This window comes from Anomalospiza imberbis, chromosome 18, assembly GCF_031753505.1.
Source record: "Anomalospiza imberbis isolate Cuckoo-Finch-1a 21T00152 chromosome 18, ASM3175350v1, whole genome shotgun sequence".
NCBI classification, from domain to species: Eukaryota; Metazoa; Chordata; class Aves; order Passeriformes; family Viduidae; genus Anomalospiza; species Anomalospiza imberbis.
In genome coordinates, this window is record NC_089698.1 from 4453134 (window position 1) to 4472330 (window position 19197).

The following is a 19197-nucleotide window of genomic DNA, read 5'->3' on the forward strand; positions in this document are numbered from 1 at the left end:
AGCCTCTATCGACAGCTGCGCTGGCCTTATCTCGCGGGAGGGACCTTCGCAGGGCTCTCAGAGGAGATAAGCCCGATTTATCAGCTGCTGATGTCAGAGGAGGTGCCAAACCCTCCCATCACTGGGGCTTTAGACATGGAGGGTGGTGTTTTTTATTAAAGTCACAAAGACCTTGGGCTTATAAATAGTGTGATGTCGAGATGGATTAGCTGGGTCTGGGGCGGGATGGAGTAGTGGGAGAGGGGAAGGATGGAGTTGTGGCTCCCCCATCCCTGCAAGAGTTCAAGGCCAGGTTCCACAGGGCTTGGAGCAACCTGGTATAGTGGAAGACATCCCTGTGCATGGCAGGGAGTGGGACAGAATGGGCTTTAATGTCCCTTCCAACCCAAAACATTCTGTGATTCTATGATGCCAGAGTTGTGGGGTGTGGGGTTGGGGCTCCTGGGGGATCTTGCTCCAGATGTCCCCAAGGACCTCGCTGTTGGTGGGACTCGCCCTGTGCCCCAGTGCTGGATGATGGTGGGTCCATGTGCACAGCCTGGGCAGAGGCTCTGCGAACGCGGGGCGTTCGAGCAAAACTGCTGAGTGTTGCCTTCCCTGCCACGAAAGAGCCAGAGCAGCTTGAACTAAATCGGATCCTGCTGATTGGAATTAGTTCAAATGCAGATGGAGCTAACTAAGCCGGCGCTAAGCGTTGGACAGCCCAGTGCCCAATTCCCATCAGCTGATTCAGGGGCTTTTCGGAGCGGCATTAGCGAAATGCCACCGTGGCACAGATGCCCATTGTGCCAGGCGCCCACCCGCTCGCCCACGGGCCTTCTGGGGCTTGGGGCTCCCAGCGGGGTGCCGGGGTGGACAGATGGACGCTGTTCTGGGGTTGTGGCACCAGAACCTCCCCGTTTCTGAGCGTGCCAGTGAAGGTGGGGTGAGGCACAGCGTAGCTGTCGGAAAAATCATCTGGGCCGCGAGACACCGGGAGATGGGGGCAGCAGCAGGGTCTGAATTAATCGGTGGCTTTATTCGGTTTGGCGTGTGGCTCCCGCGCCTCTCCCGCCTGCTGCTGGTGATGATCCGAGCCCAGGATCGGGATGGCTCCAGGAGGGAGCTGGGCTGTGCGTGTCAGGGTGCAGAGAGCAGGGGTGGGGACAATTTGTGCCACTGTGGGGGTGTCCCCAGGGACCTGCTGGACCCTCAGCTCCTGTGACAGGCTGCATCCACACCCTCCCTGTGCCAGCACATGGGTTTGGTGACACCCTGGGTGCTTCCTCCTTGCTCTCAGCCCCGCGTGCCCCAGGCACCAGCAGGGACCTGATGGGGATCCGGCAGTGGCACGAGCCGCCCACGCCGCCCGTGTCCGCCAGGGACACGGGTCAGCATCCCCGCGAGGAGCTGCCTCGACGCAGGGAGCGGGTGACGTCCGCCGCTAATCGGCCAGATGGTGACACCCGGTGGGACACCAGCCCTGAGGTCACCGTGGAGCTCAAGCTCAGGTACAGTAGGAGCTGGTGCCATCCTCCGTCTCCTGTGTGGCCGTGGGTGCTTTGATCCAGGGCCATCCTTCAGGGGCACGGACAGGGATGGGGATGAGGTCGGGGTGGCAGCTCCCATCATGGAAAATCCAGGCACTGGGCACATTCCGGGGGAGCCGAGGCGCTGGGAGCGGGGCTGCGTAATGAACCCCGAGTCCCGGCGGGGAGAGGAGAACTCCTGGCAGTCAAGTGCGTTCAGGCTCTGAATAAGAAGCACTTCATTCTCTTTTCAAATTGTATAATTTCTGCCTGATTGTAATGGCATATTTTAAAATTACCAGAAATCGAAGCCAGAAAATGGATACGGCTGCTTTTACTGCGAGCTGCGTTAACAAAGGATATGTAATGCGTGAAATAAAAACACCTCCCTGCCCCCCTCCTTTTTTTTTTTTAAGACAGTAATAGGAGAAAATTGGTTTTGAAACTGAATAAAAGTCCCTTTCAGAGGAAATCATTTCTTTCAGGGTACCTTTGCTGAAAGTAAAATAGTGAATAATGAAAGGTGGTTACATGATTGTCTTTCATTTAGAGAGCGCGAGGACAGATGGAATCTGGGAGAAATGCACGATTGGAATAATTGCATGGTAACAAGGCGCTTGTTGTGAAATTAGTATCTTAAGAAAGTAGTGAAAAAGGCTTTTACTCATGAATACTTCATTATTAGGAGAAAACAGCACAATTTGGGTTCTCCAGACACCTGCTCGGTATTAGATGACTTCCTCCCCTCCCCTCCTCCTCCTCCTCTTCCTCCTCCTCCTCCTCCTCCTCCTCCTCCTTCTCCTCTTCCTCACACCTTTTGCCAACAAATCTGTTTTTGTCCCTGGTTTGCTGGGGGAGTCAGGGTGAGACCCTGAGCCTGGTGAGCCCAGCTGAGGCATGGACACCCTGCATGGATCCCATCCTGGGGATTATCCCAGAGCCTGGCACCCTCTGCCTGGTGGAGGGCACAGAGCAGGAGCGAGCAGCACAGGTCCCGTTGTGTGCGCCCATAATGGATACGAAGGTGTTTTGAAGGGTGACATTTAAACCAGCAGAACTCGGAGAGCCCCAGGCACAGCTCAGGGAGCATCAATCCATGCTTTGTTTCCTGGTGCTGATGGTCACGGGCTCTGCCAGAGGCCACCACGTGCCTGAGGCCACCACATCACTCCCCTGCACGCAGGTGCCAGCACTGGGACACGTGGGAAACATCCCGGATGGCTGCAGGTGGGCACGATTCCCCCACAACGGAGAAGATGGAGTGATGTGCCCAGCAGTGACACCCATCCATGATGTCCAGTTGTGACCCCCAGCCATCCATAAACGTTCAGCCACAGAGCAACAGCGTAGGAGCTGAAATGCTGGCGGATAGGCACCACGCCTGCTTTTCTGCTGCTCCTGCCCACGTCTTCCTGCCCTCTCTGAGTGGGAATATCACTCCCTGCGCCAGCTGGAGCAGTGGGAGGGTGTCAGCAGCAACTGGTTATAATTCAGGGCCCCGGCAGCGGCTGGGGAAGGATGTACAATGAGCAGCACCGTGGTGACAACGACTTTGGCCTGACCCCTCCAGCTTTTGTTGAGCAGATTTTCATGCCAGCTGGGAGCTGGCGACAGATCCCAGGACCCCGAGTGGGATGTTAACACTGTCTTTCCCCAGCCTTGGCCGGGGTCACTCCGTGCCGGGAGGCACTGGCTGGCACGCCGGCAGAGCGGTCTGGCACTGCCGTGACGCCCCGGCTCCGCCACATTCCCGGTGGGAAGGGCGGAAAGCTCTGCAGGAAGCGCAAATCACCTGCTGAGACCTTCATATTTATTTTATATACATCCCTATTCGTTCCAGGCTTTCAGAGTCAGTTGTTTATCTCCCGAGGAGTGAAGGCACTGACTGCTGGGGAGCTCCTGCCGGGTGGGCGCGGGGGTGGTGGCAGGGGGTGGTGGCAGCGGGTGGCAGGTCCCTGGCTCACCGTGTGTCTCCTCTCTCACAGGGCACGGGGTGGCAACGCCCGCAGGGAAGCCTGAACCATGCTGGCCTGCCTGCAGAGGACCCAGAACCCCCCAGCCCAGCACCTCCCCTGCCCCAGCAAGGCGCTGGAGCCACGCAAGTGTAAGTGCCTGGGGGCGGGCGCCCGCTTTGATGCTGTTTCCCTTATTGAAAAAGACATTTATTTAACCGATAATTAAAAAGAGCAGGAGAAGCGGGGAGGAGAGGGGGAGGAAGGAGCCAAGATAAGCAAATTAAATTGGGTTCTGTGGTTGATAAGTCCAACTTCAGCAAATGTTGCAGAGCTGCCTGGGAAGCGTGGCGGCAGCAGAGGATGGTGCAGTCAGCCCCCCAAACCTCCCCGGCCCTTCCCCCCCTAATTACTTTCCCCGTTTGTGCTGCAGCTTGCCTTCCCCAGGAGCTGGCCTTTCAGATAAGCTGTAAACTAGTTACATTAAAATGGGATCCAAAAGGTCACTCCAGCAAAGCACCTGTCTCTCCCAGCCTTTGTCTCTCAATCCAAACCGTGATTAAATGTATATTTAATGAGCCTGCTTTAGGCAGGCGTGTTTGACCTCCCCGGCTGGGAAAGACGCATTAAGATTCTCAAGTGATGAATGTGTGTTTTAAAGAGGGGAGTGGATATTTTTCTGCTGGTCTCAGTTGGATTTTTAAACATTGCTGGCTGAAGACAAATCAGCTGCTAAAGCTCTGCTTGTTAGGCTGTGACAGCCCCCGGGTGTTTGTTTAATGAGCTGGATTTTCCCGTAGACATTTTTTTTTTCCCCTCTACCTGGGCACCCTGAGCAGCCAGGTGAGCTGGGCATGGGGTTTGGGCAAGCTGAGCATGGATTTTGGACGATGCTCAGCCTCCCTGGGGACCCCCGGCATCGCTTCAGCATTGCACTGCCACCCAGGAGGGTTATTTATCCCTGGAAGTTCTTTTATCCCTGAAACTTATCCCTGGAAGTGTTCATGGCCATGTTGGACAGGGCTTGGAGCAGAAGGTATGCCTGCCCATGGTGGGGGGGAAGTGGGTGATCTTTAAGGTCACTTCCAACACAAACCGTTCTGGATTCCATGATTTTTTGTGTGATGCTTCCCAATGGCCAGCACAGAGAATAGGACACCCAGACCAGAGGTGGGGTTTTGGGCATCCAGGTGTCACAGTGCAGCTTGCACTGCACTGGAGCATGCGGTGCCTCCCAGGTCTCCTCCTTAATGGTGTCTGGAAGGAAAAAGGATGCTGCTCTTGTAAAATTATTTGTAATCCGTCACGCCTGAGCATCGCGGCGGCACAGGGCTGGCGAGGGGTGTCCAGCTCCTGGAGCACCTCGTTGCCATGGAATAATGAACTCAGCAATGCCCACATGGTCTGAGACCCACGGGCAGGATGAGCCTGACAGGGTTTTCTGGAGTATTCAGTCAGCATCAAGAATCTTTGTGTGAGCTTGCTGGGATCCTGAGGTCAGGATACACCTACTGGTCCCCGCAGCATTCCCTGGATGCAGCTCAGAGCTAAGGACCGTCTCAGCTCATGGAACAAAGCCCAGAGGCACCTTCCTGCTGGGAGGCCTGGTGCTTTCTACCATTTCCACCCTGCCACAGGTGCTGAAATAAGGAGGTTTGGGAAGCAGGAGCCCTTATGTGGTGTCACATATGGTGCCATGGGTGTGAGTGATGCAGATACAGCTGTATCCTCCTGGATACAGCTGCCTGTGTCCTGGGAGGCTCCCAGCCCCAGGGCCCTGGTGCTCCTGGAGTTGTGCCAGTGGGATGAGGGCAGATGTTTGACCCCACCCCAGACCCTGGCACTGTGGGGTACCCAGGAGACAGAGTTTTTGACTGGTCTCACCCCCTCCCTCAGGCAGGACCGTACTCACCTGAGATCTCCAAGAGACTTGTGTCCTCTGGGATGGGTGGCAGCAGCCAAGCTCCTGCCCAGACCCCCACGCCGCGCTCGCCACCGGCTACCACCAGCCAGGTCACCTTAATCAAAGTTTAGCTGCCCGTATGTTTCCGCTCATTATGGGCAAATCCGGCACGTCTCGCTCCTCTCTGCCTCCTGCCAGCGCAAATTAAATTGCAGGTGACATCCAGGGCCACGCATCTGGCTTGGAGTACAATTTTCCCTTCCTTATTTATGGCACCTGTGGGAAGCACGGTGGAGGGGCCGGGAGCCGGCACGGGGCCGAGCTCCCGCCGCCGCCGGAGCGCCCGCATGGGGAACCGGCACGGAGAGCGCGCTCTTCAAACCAGGCGCAATTTAGAAGTGCCTCTGATTACTTAATTTGCTCCTGAGTATCTCAGTAATTATCTTTATGGGTCTTATTTCTGTCCTCTGGCATTGTTTCTGTCGATATTAAATGAGTCTGGCTCTCGGCACATTGGCTGTCTGGCCCGGCACCACTGTGAAATCCTATTATCCTGCCCGCGTCGCTGATTAATTTTGGTATTAATTTCACGTAAGAGGTGAGCTGACTCATTTTCCTGCCCGTGCAGGGAGCTGCTGGTGCCTTCACCCCCCAGGTTTGCCCCTGGCCTTTCCTGCTGATTGTTGTCCTCCCATCTCCGTGCCCCCCACATCGGTGTGGCTGCATTCCAGCGGGCCAGGAGCATCCCACAAAATCCATCCTGATAGAGCTGGAGGTGACTTTGCTGCTGTTGCCAGCAGTATTCCCAAGGCTGTTCCATAGGAACCAGCCTGGCAAGCCTTGAGGAGGATGCAGGAAGGTGCCAGAGCCCTTCCAGCCCTGCCTGTGCCTTCCTCCTCCAGCAGAGGAGCAGGAGCCTGCAGAGCAGCAGCATCCTCAGGAAAATATCACGTCCAATTAACTCCAGCAGCCTGGTCCCTTTTGATTTTATCCGGGGCGCATTACAGGAATCCTGAGCTTTATTTGAATTATAAATCAAATAATGCCCCTCTCAGCTTGGCCAAACTCTTTGCTGCTCCCACTCTCAGCAGTCATGGAGCAGTGGATGATACTTAATGAAATATTACTTTCATGTGCCCTCCTCCAGCCAGCCTGGGGCTGGGAGTGTGGCAGGGAGCAGGATGTGTGTCCCCCTAAAGGGGCTGGGAGCCATGGGGAGGAGAACCTCATGAGCATCCTCCATGGCCTACAAGAAAGATGGAGAGGGGTTATTTACAAGACCATGGAATGGCAGGATGAGTGGGAATGGCCTCACACTGCTAGAGGGAAGGGATACAGGGATTTTTGGGAAAAAATTCTTCCTTGTGAGGGAGGTGAGGCCCTGACACAGATTGCCCAGAGAAGCTGTGGCTGCCCCATCCCTGGAAGTGTTCCAGGCCAGATTGGATGGGGCTTGGAGCAACCTGGGAGAGTGGGAGGTGTCCCTGCCCATGGCAGAGGGTGGCACTGGATGAACTTTAAGGTCTCTGCAACCCAAACCAGCCTGGGGATTCTTACACCATTCACATCCTCCATGCTGGGGGTCCCATGGGAGCTGTCACCTCAGCCCCATGGGGACAGTGTGATAAATGGCTCTTTGGGGGTGGCACAAACCCTCCCGGGGCCCATCTGGGTATTTAAACACTAACGAGGGGATGGCCCTAATGAGAGGTGATGGCCAGGGCACCCTGCCAAGGACTCAGCTCCAGGGTCACCCACAGCTCTCCCTGCACCTGTGGGGACTCTCATCAGTGATAAACCCGTTAATTGCACATGGGATGAGGCCCCATTTAATGGCCTCTCGTTACCCAATTCTGCTTGTTCCAAGGGCATTTTCATTAAAGTGGTGGCAGCGAGGCTTTGGTTTTGTACACACCCATAAAATATCATTTTAATTTCATGAGGGGTTACACATGAGTGAAGTAAGATTAATTCTTTCATTTTCAGTTTCTGGAAGGGATCGGTTAATGATGGTTCTGTGTATTTATATACATGCCATAAAAAGGAGTTCAATTAACTGCTGGGCCCAAAATACGCTGTTGACTTGCACTTTCCCTGCCAGGAATTGCTGCAAAAACACTTTTCCATCGGTCATGTGTGGGGATAGACGGTGGGGTGGGGCTGCTCACTGCCCATCTCCTGCCAGGTCAGAGCCCTGGATTTGGGGTGGGCTTGGCTGGTAATGGTGCAGCGCATGAGGAGGTTTAGTTTGTGTCCAAACTTCCCAGGATTGTGATGGTCCACTGGCCACAGAGCAGGTTCGTGGGCACTGGCAGACCCCAGGATGGGGCACCCTGCTTTGGGTGCTCCATCTTGGCAGGTACAGAACCCGTGGTAGGTTCTGTACAGGTACAGACCCTACCCTGCTCTCCTTGGCAGGTACAGAACCCGTGTCTTAAATTAATTCAAATATGAATTGGCTGCGGATGAGTGAGCAGAGGGGCTGGGGGCAGCTGGGATGAGCTGCAGGGCCAACAGAGGTGGTGGGGTCCCCTCCTGGTCCCAGGGTCCCTCGGAGGCTCTGTGGTGAAATGGCATCAGGATGGCATCAGGGCTTCTGAAAGGTGGCACTGGGATGGTATTGGGGTGGCACTGGGGTGGTGCTTGTGTTGGGGTGGCCTCAGGGTGCCTTTGGGGTGGCTTCAGATGGCTGGCACTGTGGTGGCAGTTGTGTTGGAGTGGCCTCAGGGCTGTGCTTGGGCAGTGTTGGGTGACATATAGGTGACATTAGGGCAGTATTGTGGCAGCGTCATGGTGGTGCTGAGGCGGCACTTGAGGGTGGCATCAGGGCAGCATTAGGGTGGCACTGGGGTAGCATCAGGGTGGCATTGGGGTGGCACCGGGCTGAGAGTGGGACAGCATCAGGACGGCTTTGGGGTGGCGCCAGGGCATCCTCGCGCGGTGGCACGGTGGCTGTGGTGGCACAGAGCGCGGTGCCTGTGCCGGGCTAATACCTCGTGGAGGAGACAAATGGGAAGTGACACGTGTGTGTGTAGACGGGTATTTGCGGTGACGCTTTGACTGCAGATAATAAAGTGCTCGCCCCGAGGTGATCCAATTCAGCAGCCGCCTCGGCAGAGCCGCGCGCGACGAGGGGGAGAAGAAAGGGGAGGAAGAAAGGCCCGTCTGAAATGACATGTCAGCCTAAAAAGGGAACGTGTTAACGGATGAATATCTGGGGACGGCGAGCCCGGCGCTTCCCTTTGTGCTTTGTCATGAATTTTGTTGTCTTTGCAGATTCCGGCGCTGCTGCCGCGCAGGGTTTGCCACCTACGGTTATTCAGATGGATTTCTCCCGCTATTATTGCTGTAGTTGGTTTAATTTAAGCCCCTGGAGCCGGGGCGGGTTTGTCTCGGCTCCTGGCACCGGAGATGCTCCACGCCGGGGCCGGGGGGTCCCGCAGTGGGGACGCAGCGGTTTTGGGGACAGCGCAGGGTGCTGGTCACGGGTGGTGCTGTCCCTTCCGTGATGGGGAGGGGAGGCAGGGACCCCCACGGCATCCGCGGCGGCACGGTGGCCTCTGCGCCACCCATCCTGGGGACACTGTCACCATAGAAACCGCCGCTCCTGCGGGGCGGGAGGACCGGGGGATGTGGCAGCCGCCCAACCCGCCCGGAGCGGGGGGCACGCTGCCTGCGGTCCCCCCCAAAACCACGTGGCTGCTCTCCCCATGCACCCCCCATGCCCACCCGTTGGTCACCCTGGTCTGGGCAGGGCAGCATCCCCCAGCCACCCCCCAGCTCCATCCGGGACCCCCTGGAATCTGCCCTGCCCTTGGCTGGTTCTGTGTGCCAGCTGTGCCAGGCTCTGCCCTCCAGGGCAGCCAGATCCTGCCAGGCAGCTTTGCTACGTGGGGCACAGACCCAAAACTTGAAGGACTGTCTTGATTTGTTAAATGTAGCAGCTTTTGTTTGTTTTCTTCAAAGTGTTTTCCAAATATTGAGGTTTCTTCCAAGTGTTTTGCAAATATTTAGGGTTTAGCTTGTAAAAAATCTGTTCCCAGTGTGGCAGGCAGAGAAAAAGGGGATTTTTGTTGCTTTTTGAAGCTTTGAAGGCATTGGGATCGCCTTGCTGCAAGGGGAACAGGAATCCAGGTCCCAAAGCTGGGCACAAGCTCTCTGCTTTCACAGAATTTAATTCATTTGGAGGCTGCAGCACTATTATTTTTTAATAAGAGCCATTGCCATGGCTGCTCAGGTCCCCAGTGTGCTCCTGCCTCTGCCCAGCATCACTCCCCTTCCCACCCCTCCTGCCCCTGTGCCAATTAAAAATCCTGCCTAATTGCTGCCCTTCTGCCCTGCTGGCTCAGAGAGGCCGGGCAGGAACAAACCAGGAGCTCAGGGCTGGAAATGCCAGTGCAATTCTGGAAGAGGAGCAGGGCGGGACAAGGGATGGAGGGTGAGGATGAGCAGGGAGGGTGAGGTTGGGTAGGAAGCTCAGGGCTCCAGGAAAATGCCCCTTCCCAGGGGGAATGTGGCAATGGGACCACGTGAAGACAGAGCTGGGGCAGATGCTTTCCTTGAGCTGCTTTTTTAGGGTCGAGCAGCTTTTTTCCCATCTGAAAAAGGGGTGAAAAGCCTTTTCCTTTGGGACCACGGGGAAGGCGAGGCCCATCCCCTGCTCAGGGAAGCTTCCAGCCACACGTCGCCTTCGGCAGCTTTATAAAGATTCCCTGCCGAGATTACTTCTTTCATTTATTGCAAAATATTGTAGTGCCTTCGATGTGTAAAAATAAGGATTGTCCCATCTTATCTCGGAAGGAATGGGGGGGAGGGAGGGAGCAGCACGTGTCTCTCGTGCTGCTGTTAACCAGTGAGGTGCCGTGTCCTGCCACGTTCCCACTCGGCTTCTCCCGGAGGAGTCCTTGCTCAGGGCTGTGGTGCTGCTGGTGCTGATCCCCAGATTGTTCCTTCTGTGCACCCAAGGTATGCTCTCCACCCCCTTCCAGAGCTGGGCAGCTGCCAGGCAGTGCAGTCTCATGGAGTGGAAATTAAAGGCACAAATTGCTGGTGCCTGTGCTCATCCTCCTCCAGGGAAGAGGGAACCCAGGCAGGGATGTTGTTCCAGCATCACCCTGGGGGTCACACAGGCACCTGGGCTGTAGAAGCAGAGTGGAGCCTCCTTCTGTGTGCTGAGTGTCCATCCTGCCCTTCCTGATCCGGAGCATCCTTCCCAGTACCAGCATCCTTCCTAGTAGTGAGGATCCACTCTGTCTTTCCTGGATCTAAACATTCCTCCTGATCCTGAACATCCTTCCCAGAACTGAGCATCCTTCCTGGTCCTGAGCATCATTCCTCTCCTTCCTGCTCCTGGGCATCCTTCCTGGTGCCATTTTGATCCCACAACTGCTTTAGCCAAACAGACCCTGCTTAGCTTCCCTTCCCTCCTTTCTTCCCATCTTCCTTTATTTTCCTAGACCTTGTGGGCTGTGGCTGCAGCTGGGCATGGTGTGGGGGTCCCTGGGGTCACCAGGGATCAGTGGATTGCAGGGGATGCAAGGAATACTGTGAATGTGGGGGATTTGGGAGATGTTGGGAATGCTGGATGTGTGGGTGATGCTGGGGGTGTGGGTGATGTGAGTGATGCCAGCAGCAGGTGGGCACATTCGAGGAGGTTTTGGGAGGGGCTTCTCCCACCTCTCCCACCCTTCCTGCAGCCATCCCTGGTCCTTGTTGGACATTTTGCCACATCCTGCTGCTCCAGGCACAGCAGGGCCGGAGCTCCCTGCTCTGTAAACCACAGATTTATCCCGGACCGTGGCCCCAGCGGGGTCTGGGATTTACATCTGTGTCTGGGACTGGGTTTGGTGGCCAATTTGCTAAAGTAAAAAGTTGTTTAGCTGGAGGCGTAATCTCATAAGCCTGCGCTGCCATTAGCTGGGGTCTCCTCGCTTCCTGGCTTTCCAATAATGCTCCAAGCAGAAGCTCAGAGTAATATAAAAAGCCATCGGATTATTACTGCGGGCGATGCATTTTCCATTTACAGTAATAAAATACTGAAGAAACAAAACAATTTAAAATTCCAATAAAATTCAAACCAAATCTTTGGCTGCTGAGCAGATTCAATTATTTAGCTGTTATTGAGTGCAGGCTGGAAAAATAGAGCAGGTCAGGGAGGGAGGGGGAGCTGGTGGGGGGGTGCCGGACGCATCCCATGGGAACGCCAGTGAGGGAGGGAGCTGGCAGGCAGGGAAACATCTGGGAGGAGGGGCCGGTCGCTGGCAGTGGCTGGGCTGGGTTTAGGGATGGCAAGAGGTGGTGATGGCTGTGCCGACAGCTGGGGAATCCGCCGAGGATGCTCCAAGTTCAGGAGGAGATGGACACGAAGGGCAAACAGCGAGCGGCCGTGCCGGGGCCGGCTGCGCCCGCCGGTGCCGTGGTGGCTCGGGCGAGTTTGCATCTTGCAGCAATTACAGCCCGCTGGAAAAGCAGTAATTACTGCGGAGAGCGGCAGCGCCGCAGCCGCCGGCGTGCCGGCAGCCGCCGGGAGAGCGGCTCTCTGTAATTTTCCCGGGGTGCGTCACCCTGAGATGTGACAACACACCGAGTTGGTGGCTTGTCACATCCAACGCAGCTGGAGCAAAGAGGCGACAAAGGCTGCTGGGGGCACGCGCCGGGGCTGGCGGGTGGCGATGCCCTCAGCCAGGCTCCGATCACCCGGCTTGTCCCGTGGCACAGGGCCAGCCCTAAAGTGTCACCTGTAGCCCCAGTGCTTGGGGACAGGGTTTTGGTTATCCCCGTCAAGGAACCGCGGTGCCTGCAGGTGACACCACCTCCTTCCCTCCCTCCTGCAGCAGCCCCTTGGTTTTTTATTTTTTCCTTGGAAAGGAGCATTTCCACGGAATGGGCTCATTTGGGATTCTGCAGGTGTCACCAGCTAATTAGTGTCATGTTAATTGAGTATTCACGATGCTGCCACCTCCAAGGACAGTGGTGCTGGCATGAAGGGGAATGCAGATGTGCGTGCTGTGCCGTTCTGTCCTGTGCCATGCCATTCCATGCTGTGCCATTCCATGCCGTGCCTCTGGGCAGAGGGGTCCCGTTGTCAGCCCCCTGCACCCACTGACTTGGGGGGTGCCCATGCCCAGCAGAGCCCACCATGCCCCCCTCAGTGTGCCTGCACTGCCCTGCTGGCTCTGCAGGAGCTTCCCAGAGGCTGGAGGCTCAGTGCCTGGGATGTCCTGGTGCCACACATCCTCACGTGTCCTGCTGGAGGGAGCTGCTGGTGCTGTTCCTCCTGTGTTCCGACAGCTTCTCTAAATCCTCCTCAAAGGCACTGGTTTTAATTGGCTTAATCCACTCGTTAATAACAATGTCTATTTAAGACACCTGTAAAAAGCCCATAACATCAGCTTAATGGGAGCAATGGCTGGCGCAGGCGCTGCGTCCTGCCTGGGCAATTACTGCCCTGCTGGAGAGCATGGGGAGCAGCCACAGCCTCGCTGCTGTGTCCCCGCTCTGCTGCTGGGGAGCAGGGGTGATGTGGAGAGTCACAGATTCCAATGCATCCCTCCCGCTGAAATCTGGTTTTAACCAATGCCTGGTTCATCCGGGCGTGTCACAGCCATGGAAATGTCACTCAGAGCGGGACTGGGACTGGCAGTCTCCTCACAGGGGATGTGGACTGTACCCAGAGGTGCAGCTCTTCCCTGGTGACTTTGCCACCCAGGATGTGTTGGAATCAGGGAGCAGCATGCTCCAGGTACTACTGGGGGGCTGAACTGCCTGGGAAACCCCCCAGTTTTTCCATCTCTCCCTTGCAAAACCTTCCTCTGGGCAGGCACCAGGTCTGGCATTCCCAGTGTGCCGTAGACATCCCTTGGCAGGGCTGGGAATTTTGGGAACCAGCTGGGAACCAACCATCATTCCCATGTGCCGACGTGTACGTGCATGTGCCTGCGTGCGTGTGTGTGTATGTGTGAGTGTGTGTGGAGATTTTAAACACCTAATTTATTCCATCTATTAGATAGATTTTGTAGATTTAATCATTTTCACAGTTGGTGGCTCATTGGATACTCAAGATAAACTCCAAATGAAAGTATAATGGGAACGACAAATGAGTTTTCACACCAGAATGGCAGAAACTTGCTCAGGAAAGAGTTTGAAAGGAATAAAACTATATACATATATAATTTTTTTTTTCTGCAGTGGCTTTTGCTGACTCCAGTAGGTTACCACAGTTAATTTCACCAGTTTTGTTCATCTGTAAAATTGCATAAAAGTGACATTTTTGTGCTCATTATAGGAACTGCTGATTTATGGCTGGTAAATGCAATGCTTTTCCATTTTTGGTGAGGTTCTCGTAGCAGCGCAAAGCACCCATGAAATTGCTTGTATAATGTAGTTTAAATCCAATCTCAGAGAAAGATTCCCCCGTTGGGTAAAGTGACATTTCCATTCTCCACACCGAGTTTATTTTAGGCCACTTACAAGTGACTCCCGTCAGCAGGAGGGGACAGCTCGGTGCCGTGACCTGGTTTCTGGGTGGGATCCGGCCAGGGGAGGACGGTGCTGGGGTGCTGGGTCCCCTCATCCTGGTGGCACTGGATTCACCCCAAGCTTTGCTCCCGCAGGCGAGACGGCCCCCATGCATTCCCCGCGCTACCCCAGCCCCGCCGAGCTGGACGCCTACGCACAGAAGGTGGCCAACAGCCCGCTGACCATCAAGATCTTCCCCACCAACATCAGGGTCCCCCAGCACAAGCACCTTAACCGGACGGTGAACGGCTACGACACCACGGGGCAGCGGTACAGCCCCTATCCCCTGCACGCCGGCGGCTACCAGGGGCTGCTGGCCATTGTCAAAGCCTCCGGCAAAAGCGTGGTGAAGAACTCGGAGGGGAAGCGGACTAAGCTCTCGCCCGCCCAGGTGGGCGTCGCTCCCTACCCCGCCTCAAGCACTTTAGCTCAAGGTCCCTCCTGTGCCGGGCAGCTGAGCTACCACGGCAGCCAGAAGCAGCTGGAGGGTCCCGTGCCCCCCAACGTGACGGTGGCAGCCTCGGTGCTGCCGCTGGCGGGCAGGAGCCTGGCCCTGCCGCCCTCCAACCTGCCCTCCATCCAGAGCATCATCTACCAGATCAATCAGCAGTGCCAGGCGCAGGGTGCCCAGCCCGGCTGCCCGGCCGTCGTGGCCGCCCACCCCAGCCCAGCCAAGCACGGCGCCTTCGGCCCCGGCTACGGCGGCACCGTCCTGCCCGAGTGCCGCAAGGGCGCCGAGCTGGCGCTGGGCTCCAACCCGGCCGCCGCCCTGGGACCCAAGGCGGGTGTTTACCCCGAGGGCATGGACTACCTGGTGTGGCAGCAGAAGCAGCAGCACCTGCGAATGTACAGCGGGGGCAGCGGCGGCGGGGGGGCTCTCAGCAAGTCCCCCGAGACGTGCGCGGGCGCCTCGCGGCCCTACGGCCTGGGCGGCGCCGCCGACAAGGTGAGCTCGTCCCCCTTGAACTGCATGCACGGCAACTTCGCGGTGGGGCAGTACTTCGCTCCGCCCTGGAACAGCATCCTGGTGACCCCCAACAGCGACTGTTACAACCCGCCGGAGCTGGGGGCCGGGCCCCGCGAGCTGGGGGTGCCCCCGGCCGAGGGGCTGCCCAGCAAGACCCTCTGCAATACCTCCATCCTCAGCAGCAGCCTCCAGTCCCTGGAGTATCTCATCAACGACATCCACCCGCCCTGCATCAAGGAGCAGATGCTGGGCAAGGGCTACGAGACCGTGTCTGTGCCAAGGCTCTTGGACCACCAGCACGCCCACATCCGCCTGCCCGTCTACAGATAAGGGACCGATGCTGCTCTTCCCAAACCCAGGGCGAGGACTTTGGCGCGAGCTGTGGGTACCGGACCGCGGCAGCGAGGGCGGGGGGACAGGGAGGGGGACGGGGGGTCGGCTGCCGAAAGGGCTCCCGGGACACTGGCGTTGCACCGGGGTCCCCAGACTGGACGCACCCGCGACCCGCTGGAAGCCGAGGCCGAAGGACCGCTTGTCTATATAGCTCAGAAATCATTTTATCTCCACGAATGTGAACAGGGAATTGCTACGAGTTGCTGCTATCCAGGGAGGGGAGGCTCTGCTGTGCTGGCGGTGCCCAGAGCGGGGCAGAGCCCGGTGTCGTGGCCGGCCGGGAGGCTCCAGGGTGGGTCCCAGCCCAGTGTGTGGCTGGGAGGCTCCGTGGTGGCCAGTGCTGACCTGGCATCTGTCCAGGAGGCTGCACAGTGGCCTGTCCTGGCACGGCAGTGGCTGGGAGGCTCTGTGGTGGCCAGTGCCAGCCTAGTGGTGGCCGGTCCCAGCCCGGCGTGTGGCCGGTGCGTGGCCGCAGGGAGCTGGCGCCTGACCTGTAGCTGAAGTCCGTAACTTGCACTGCTTTGATTAAAGCTAATAACTGGGGACAGTCTGGAGGCTATTTAAGAAAAACACTTGAAAACTTGAACAGATTTTTTGTTTTTTTTAAATTTTGTTTGTTTTTTTTTTTTTAGTTGACTAGGCTGTACATCTATGTGTTGGCTGCTACAGAGTCTCCTCCCACCCCTCTTCCTCCTCATCCTCCTCCCCTCGCCCAGCCCCACAGTGGCCACGGCTCCTATTCCCACTCAACCAGGAGGTTCGGGACCCCCTCAGCCCCTCTCTCCTGGGAACCCCTGGCTCTCACACTTCCAGGCTGTTTTATTTCCCCCCTTACTGTCAGTTCTACCTTGGTTCTGGATCACGGTACTGGGGCGCTCACATACCTCCTGTTTTTTCTCTTTTTTTTAAAACAAAAATCCCAAACAATTCCAAAACTCTCATTATGGTCTGTTATTCACTCTGTGTAATTCTGTGTTTAATAGATTTGTTCATTTACAAAAAAGCTCCTCACCATGAAATACAAAGTGTTTTGATGTTTAAAGGTAAAAGAAGAATAATATCGCGATGAAACCCAAGGTGATTGTGCTCGGAAAAGAGGTACTGTATCCCTGAAAGCCTGTTCAAGCACTAAGTGCATTTACAAATCTCTGAGAATGTTTTTTTTTTATACTAAAATTGACCATTATATTCTACTGTGAGAAGTGCTGGCTGCACTATATTGTTTTAAAAATGAGAAAACAAAGTGAAAAAAAGGAAAAAAAAAAAGAAAAAAAAAAGAAAAAAAAAAACCAACACAAAACCCGCAAGCCGTGTGTCCGGATGGTGTTTTTCCCAAAGTAAAACCAGGATCTCGCTGGATGTGTGCTCTGGAGTCTCTTTGCTTTGCTGTGGCCTCCCCCAGAGCCAGGACACCCCCCCTGCTCCCAGAGATTTTGGAGGAGCACCTATAAATAACCTGTTAACGATGCTGAGCCATTAATCCTGCAGGCACCAGTCTCCGCCTCACACCCAAGGGGTGGCACATGGGACAAATCCCTGGGATTAGGGCTGTGGCCTCACGTGCACCCGGGGGACACCATCCTCGTGGGGCAGTGGGTGCTGGGGTCAGGCACCGCGTCCCCATCCTGTGACCGGCGCAGGGGGTGGCATCTCTGCTGCCATCCGCCACTCCTGTTTCCCACTGGATTTCCACTGCAGGGCCATTCCTGGTGCCCAGGTGGGGTGGGGGCTCTCCAGCAGCCCTAAATCTGATCCCACTGCTCTGCCCGCAGGATAATGGGATTGAATCCCAAATTGCTCCTGGTGTGGACGCATCTCCCCGGCCTCCGTGTCCCATGGTGGGACACAGGGCGTGGCCTTATCCCAGCCACAGAGGGGACTGAGGGTGGCACAGGCTCAGCTGCCCTCTGTGGATGGCCAAGGGGGTACAGGGATGGGATGGGATGTGGGTGGGAACCGATGGCGATGGGAATGGGGACAGGATGAGCATGGGATGGGATAAGGGTGGGGATGAGATGGCATAGGGATGGGGGCAGGACAGGGATGGGATGGGATGGGATGGGATGGGATGGGATGGGATGGGATGGGATGAGGATGGGATGGGATGGGATGGGATGGGATGGGATGGGATGAGGATGGGATGGGATGGGATGGGATGGGATGGGATGAGGATGGGATGAGGATGGGATGAGGATGGGATGGGATGGGATGGGGACAAGAACAGGTATGGTAATGGGGACACAGCCATGTGCCTGGAGCTGCCCTGAGGCCAGGGCTGGCAGCTCCATTTGTCTGCTTTGCTCTCACCACGACGGCGCGCGTGGCTCTGCCGGTATTTATGGCATGCCGGGAGGGGACCTCTCTGTCACCGGCAGCGAGTGGCGTGACAGCCAATCCGGGGAACAAAGAGAAATTGGGACAAAAGGAAATTTTCACAGAGGTTAACATTACTGATGGAGGGGATGCCACTGCCTGCCTGCGCGTTAAAATTATTCCGTCTGGAGGAAGATCTTTGCTCAGATCTTTGTCATTAAAAAGAAGCCACATCAAAGGAATGTGAGGCTGGAGCGCGGCAGGGCTGCTGGCGGGTCCCTCTGTGCAGGGCAGCCCCTCCTTGGGGACCCCCACGCACCAGAGGGGGACTGTACAAAGGCTGGGGTGCACGGAGCTGTGCTGGGGGCTCCAGGAGAAACTTTGCTCCGTCAGCGGTGCCCGTGGGAGGAGGATTCATTAGCGCTGCCTCCATCAGATTTCCCAGCTCGCCATAAATCAGGGCGAGTGGCTGGCAGCGACGGCACGATCCATCTTGCAGGTCTCCAAGTCATTACATTTCATTAGGAGGTGTGCGGGGGTTTTTTATTATTTAGCAGGTTAATTCTCCCCTCAGATCGCTCCTTGGGAGGAGGACTTCGCTGGGCACGGGGAGGCTTCAAGTGTGGAATGCAAAATAAATGGGTCCCTCCTTGGTGGGCACCTGCTGCAGTGCCAGCTCTGGCAGGTGTGGGTGAGCACGTGGGGACCCAAAATGTGCACAGACACTGGTGGGAGATGGGGCAGGGACACCTGAGGTACATCCCAGCACTGAGGATGAAGACACCACAGCCCATTGCCCTCCCATTCCGTGAGGCACAGCACCCACGAGCACTGTGGGAACACACTGAAGGAAATGATGCTGCTTCTGGCCTACAGATACCTTCCTATTCAAATTATACCAATAATAATACCAATAAGAATACAAATTTCTAAGGCAGGTGTGCATGAGGCTGATATTAAACTTAGCGGCCGCCTTTGCTGTTTGGGAGCGAGGAGGAGAGACAGGCAGTATAAATTGCACGGCTGCAAAAGGACTTAAAAAAACCCATCCCTCATTTTGATTGATATTAGCTTCACAAATTAAGCTTTAGATTTATCTAAAAATAAATTTGCTTCCACGCTCCGCATTCTGGATGACAAGTGCTTTTCTCTTCCCTTTGTTGGGTTTGTCATCTCTGGCAGGGCAGCGCAGGGAGGGGTGGGAGGGGGCCAGGGCCGGGCACCCCCCGTTCACCGGCCCCCAGGTGCCCCCATCACCACAGCTGGGGGTGAAAGAGCTCCAGGCTCGGTGGGGCAGTGGGTAAAAGGGCCAAAGTCACTCTCTGCAGGTGGCAGAGGCCTCCTGTGCTGGGATGTCACCATGGTGGCTGTGGTGTCCCTGTCCTCACGGAGCCACCGGAGAGATGGTGCAGGGGGCTTGATGACAGCTGTCCTTCCCACACCCCAGATCTTTTCAAAGCTCACTGACATGTGGCCTCTTGGCTTTGGGGCATCAAGTGCTGCACGGGAGGGGAGAAAATTGGTTTATGTCTCATTTTACTGGAAAATCCCATCTCTGGTGCTGCAGCTGGGGGCAGCCACGGTGCTGAGCCCATCTCTGGCTGAGTCCTGTTCCAGGGCTCCCCAGCCACCACACACGGCTCA

At 56.2% G+C, this 19197-nt stretch overlaps 1 protein-coding gene across 2 annotated transcripts in view; it reads left to right on the forward strand.

Moving 5' to 3' along the window:
- The window catches only part of FAM222A (family with sequence similarity 222 member A), a 28321-nt gene extending 12164 nt beyond the window's left edge, over positions 1-16157 (forward strand). The window contains exons 2-3 of one of the 2 annotated variants that reach the window (XM_068208633.1): positions 3494-3612; positions 13976-16157. In XM_068208633.1, coding sequence (XP_068064734.1) covers positions 3531-3612; positions 13976-15177 — 1284 coding nt within the window. In that variant the 5' untranslated portion in view covers positions 3494-3530 and the 3' untranslated portion in view covers positions 15178-16157. Of the gene's footprint in view, positions 1-1200; positions 3613-13975 lie in introns of those variants that run through there. The other variant, XM_068208634.1, reaches the window with a different exon arrangement.
- Positions 16158-19197: the final 3040 nt, after the last annotated feature.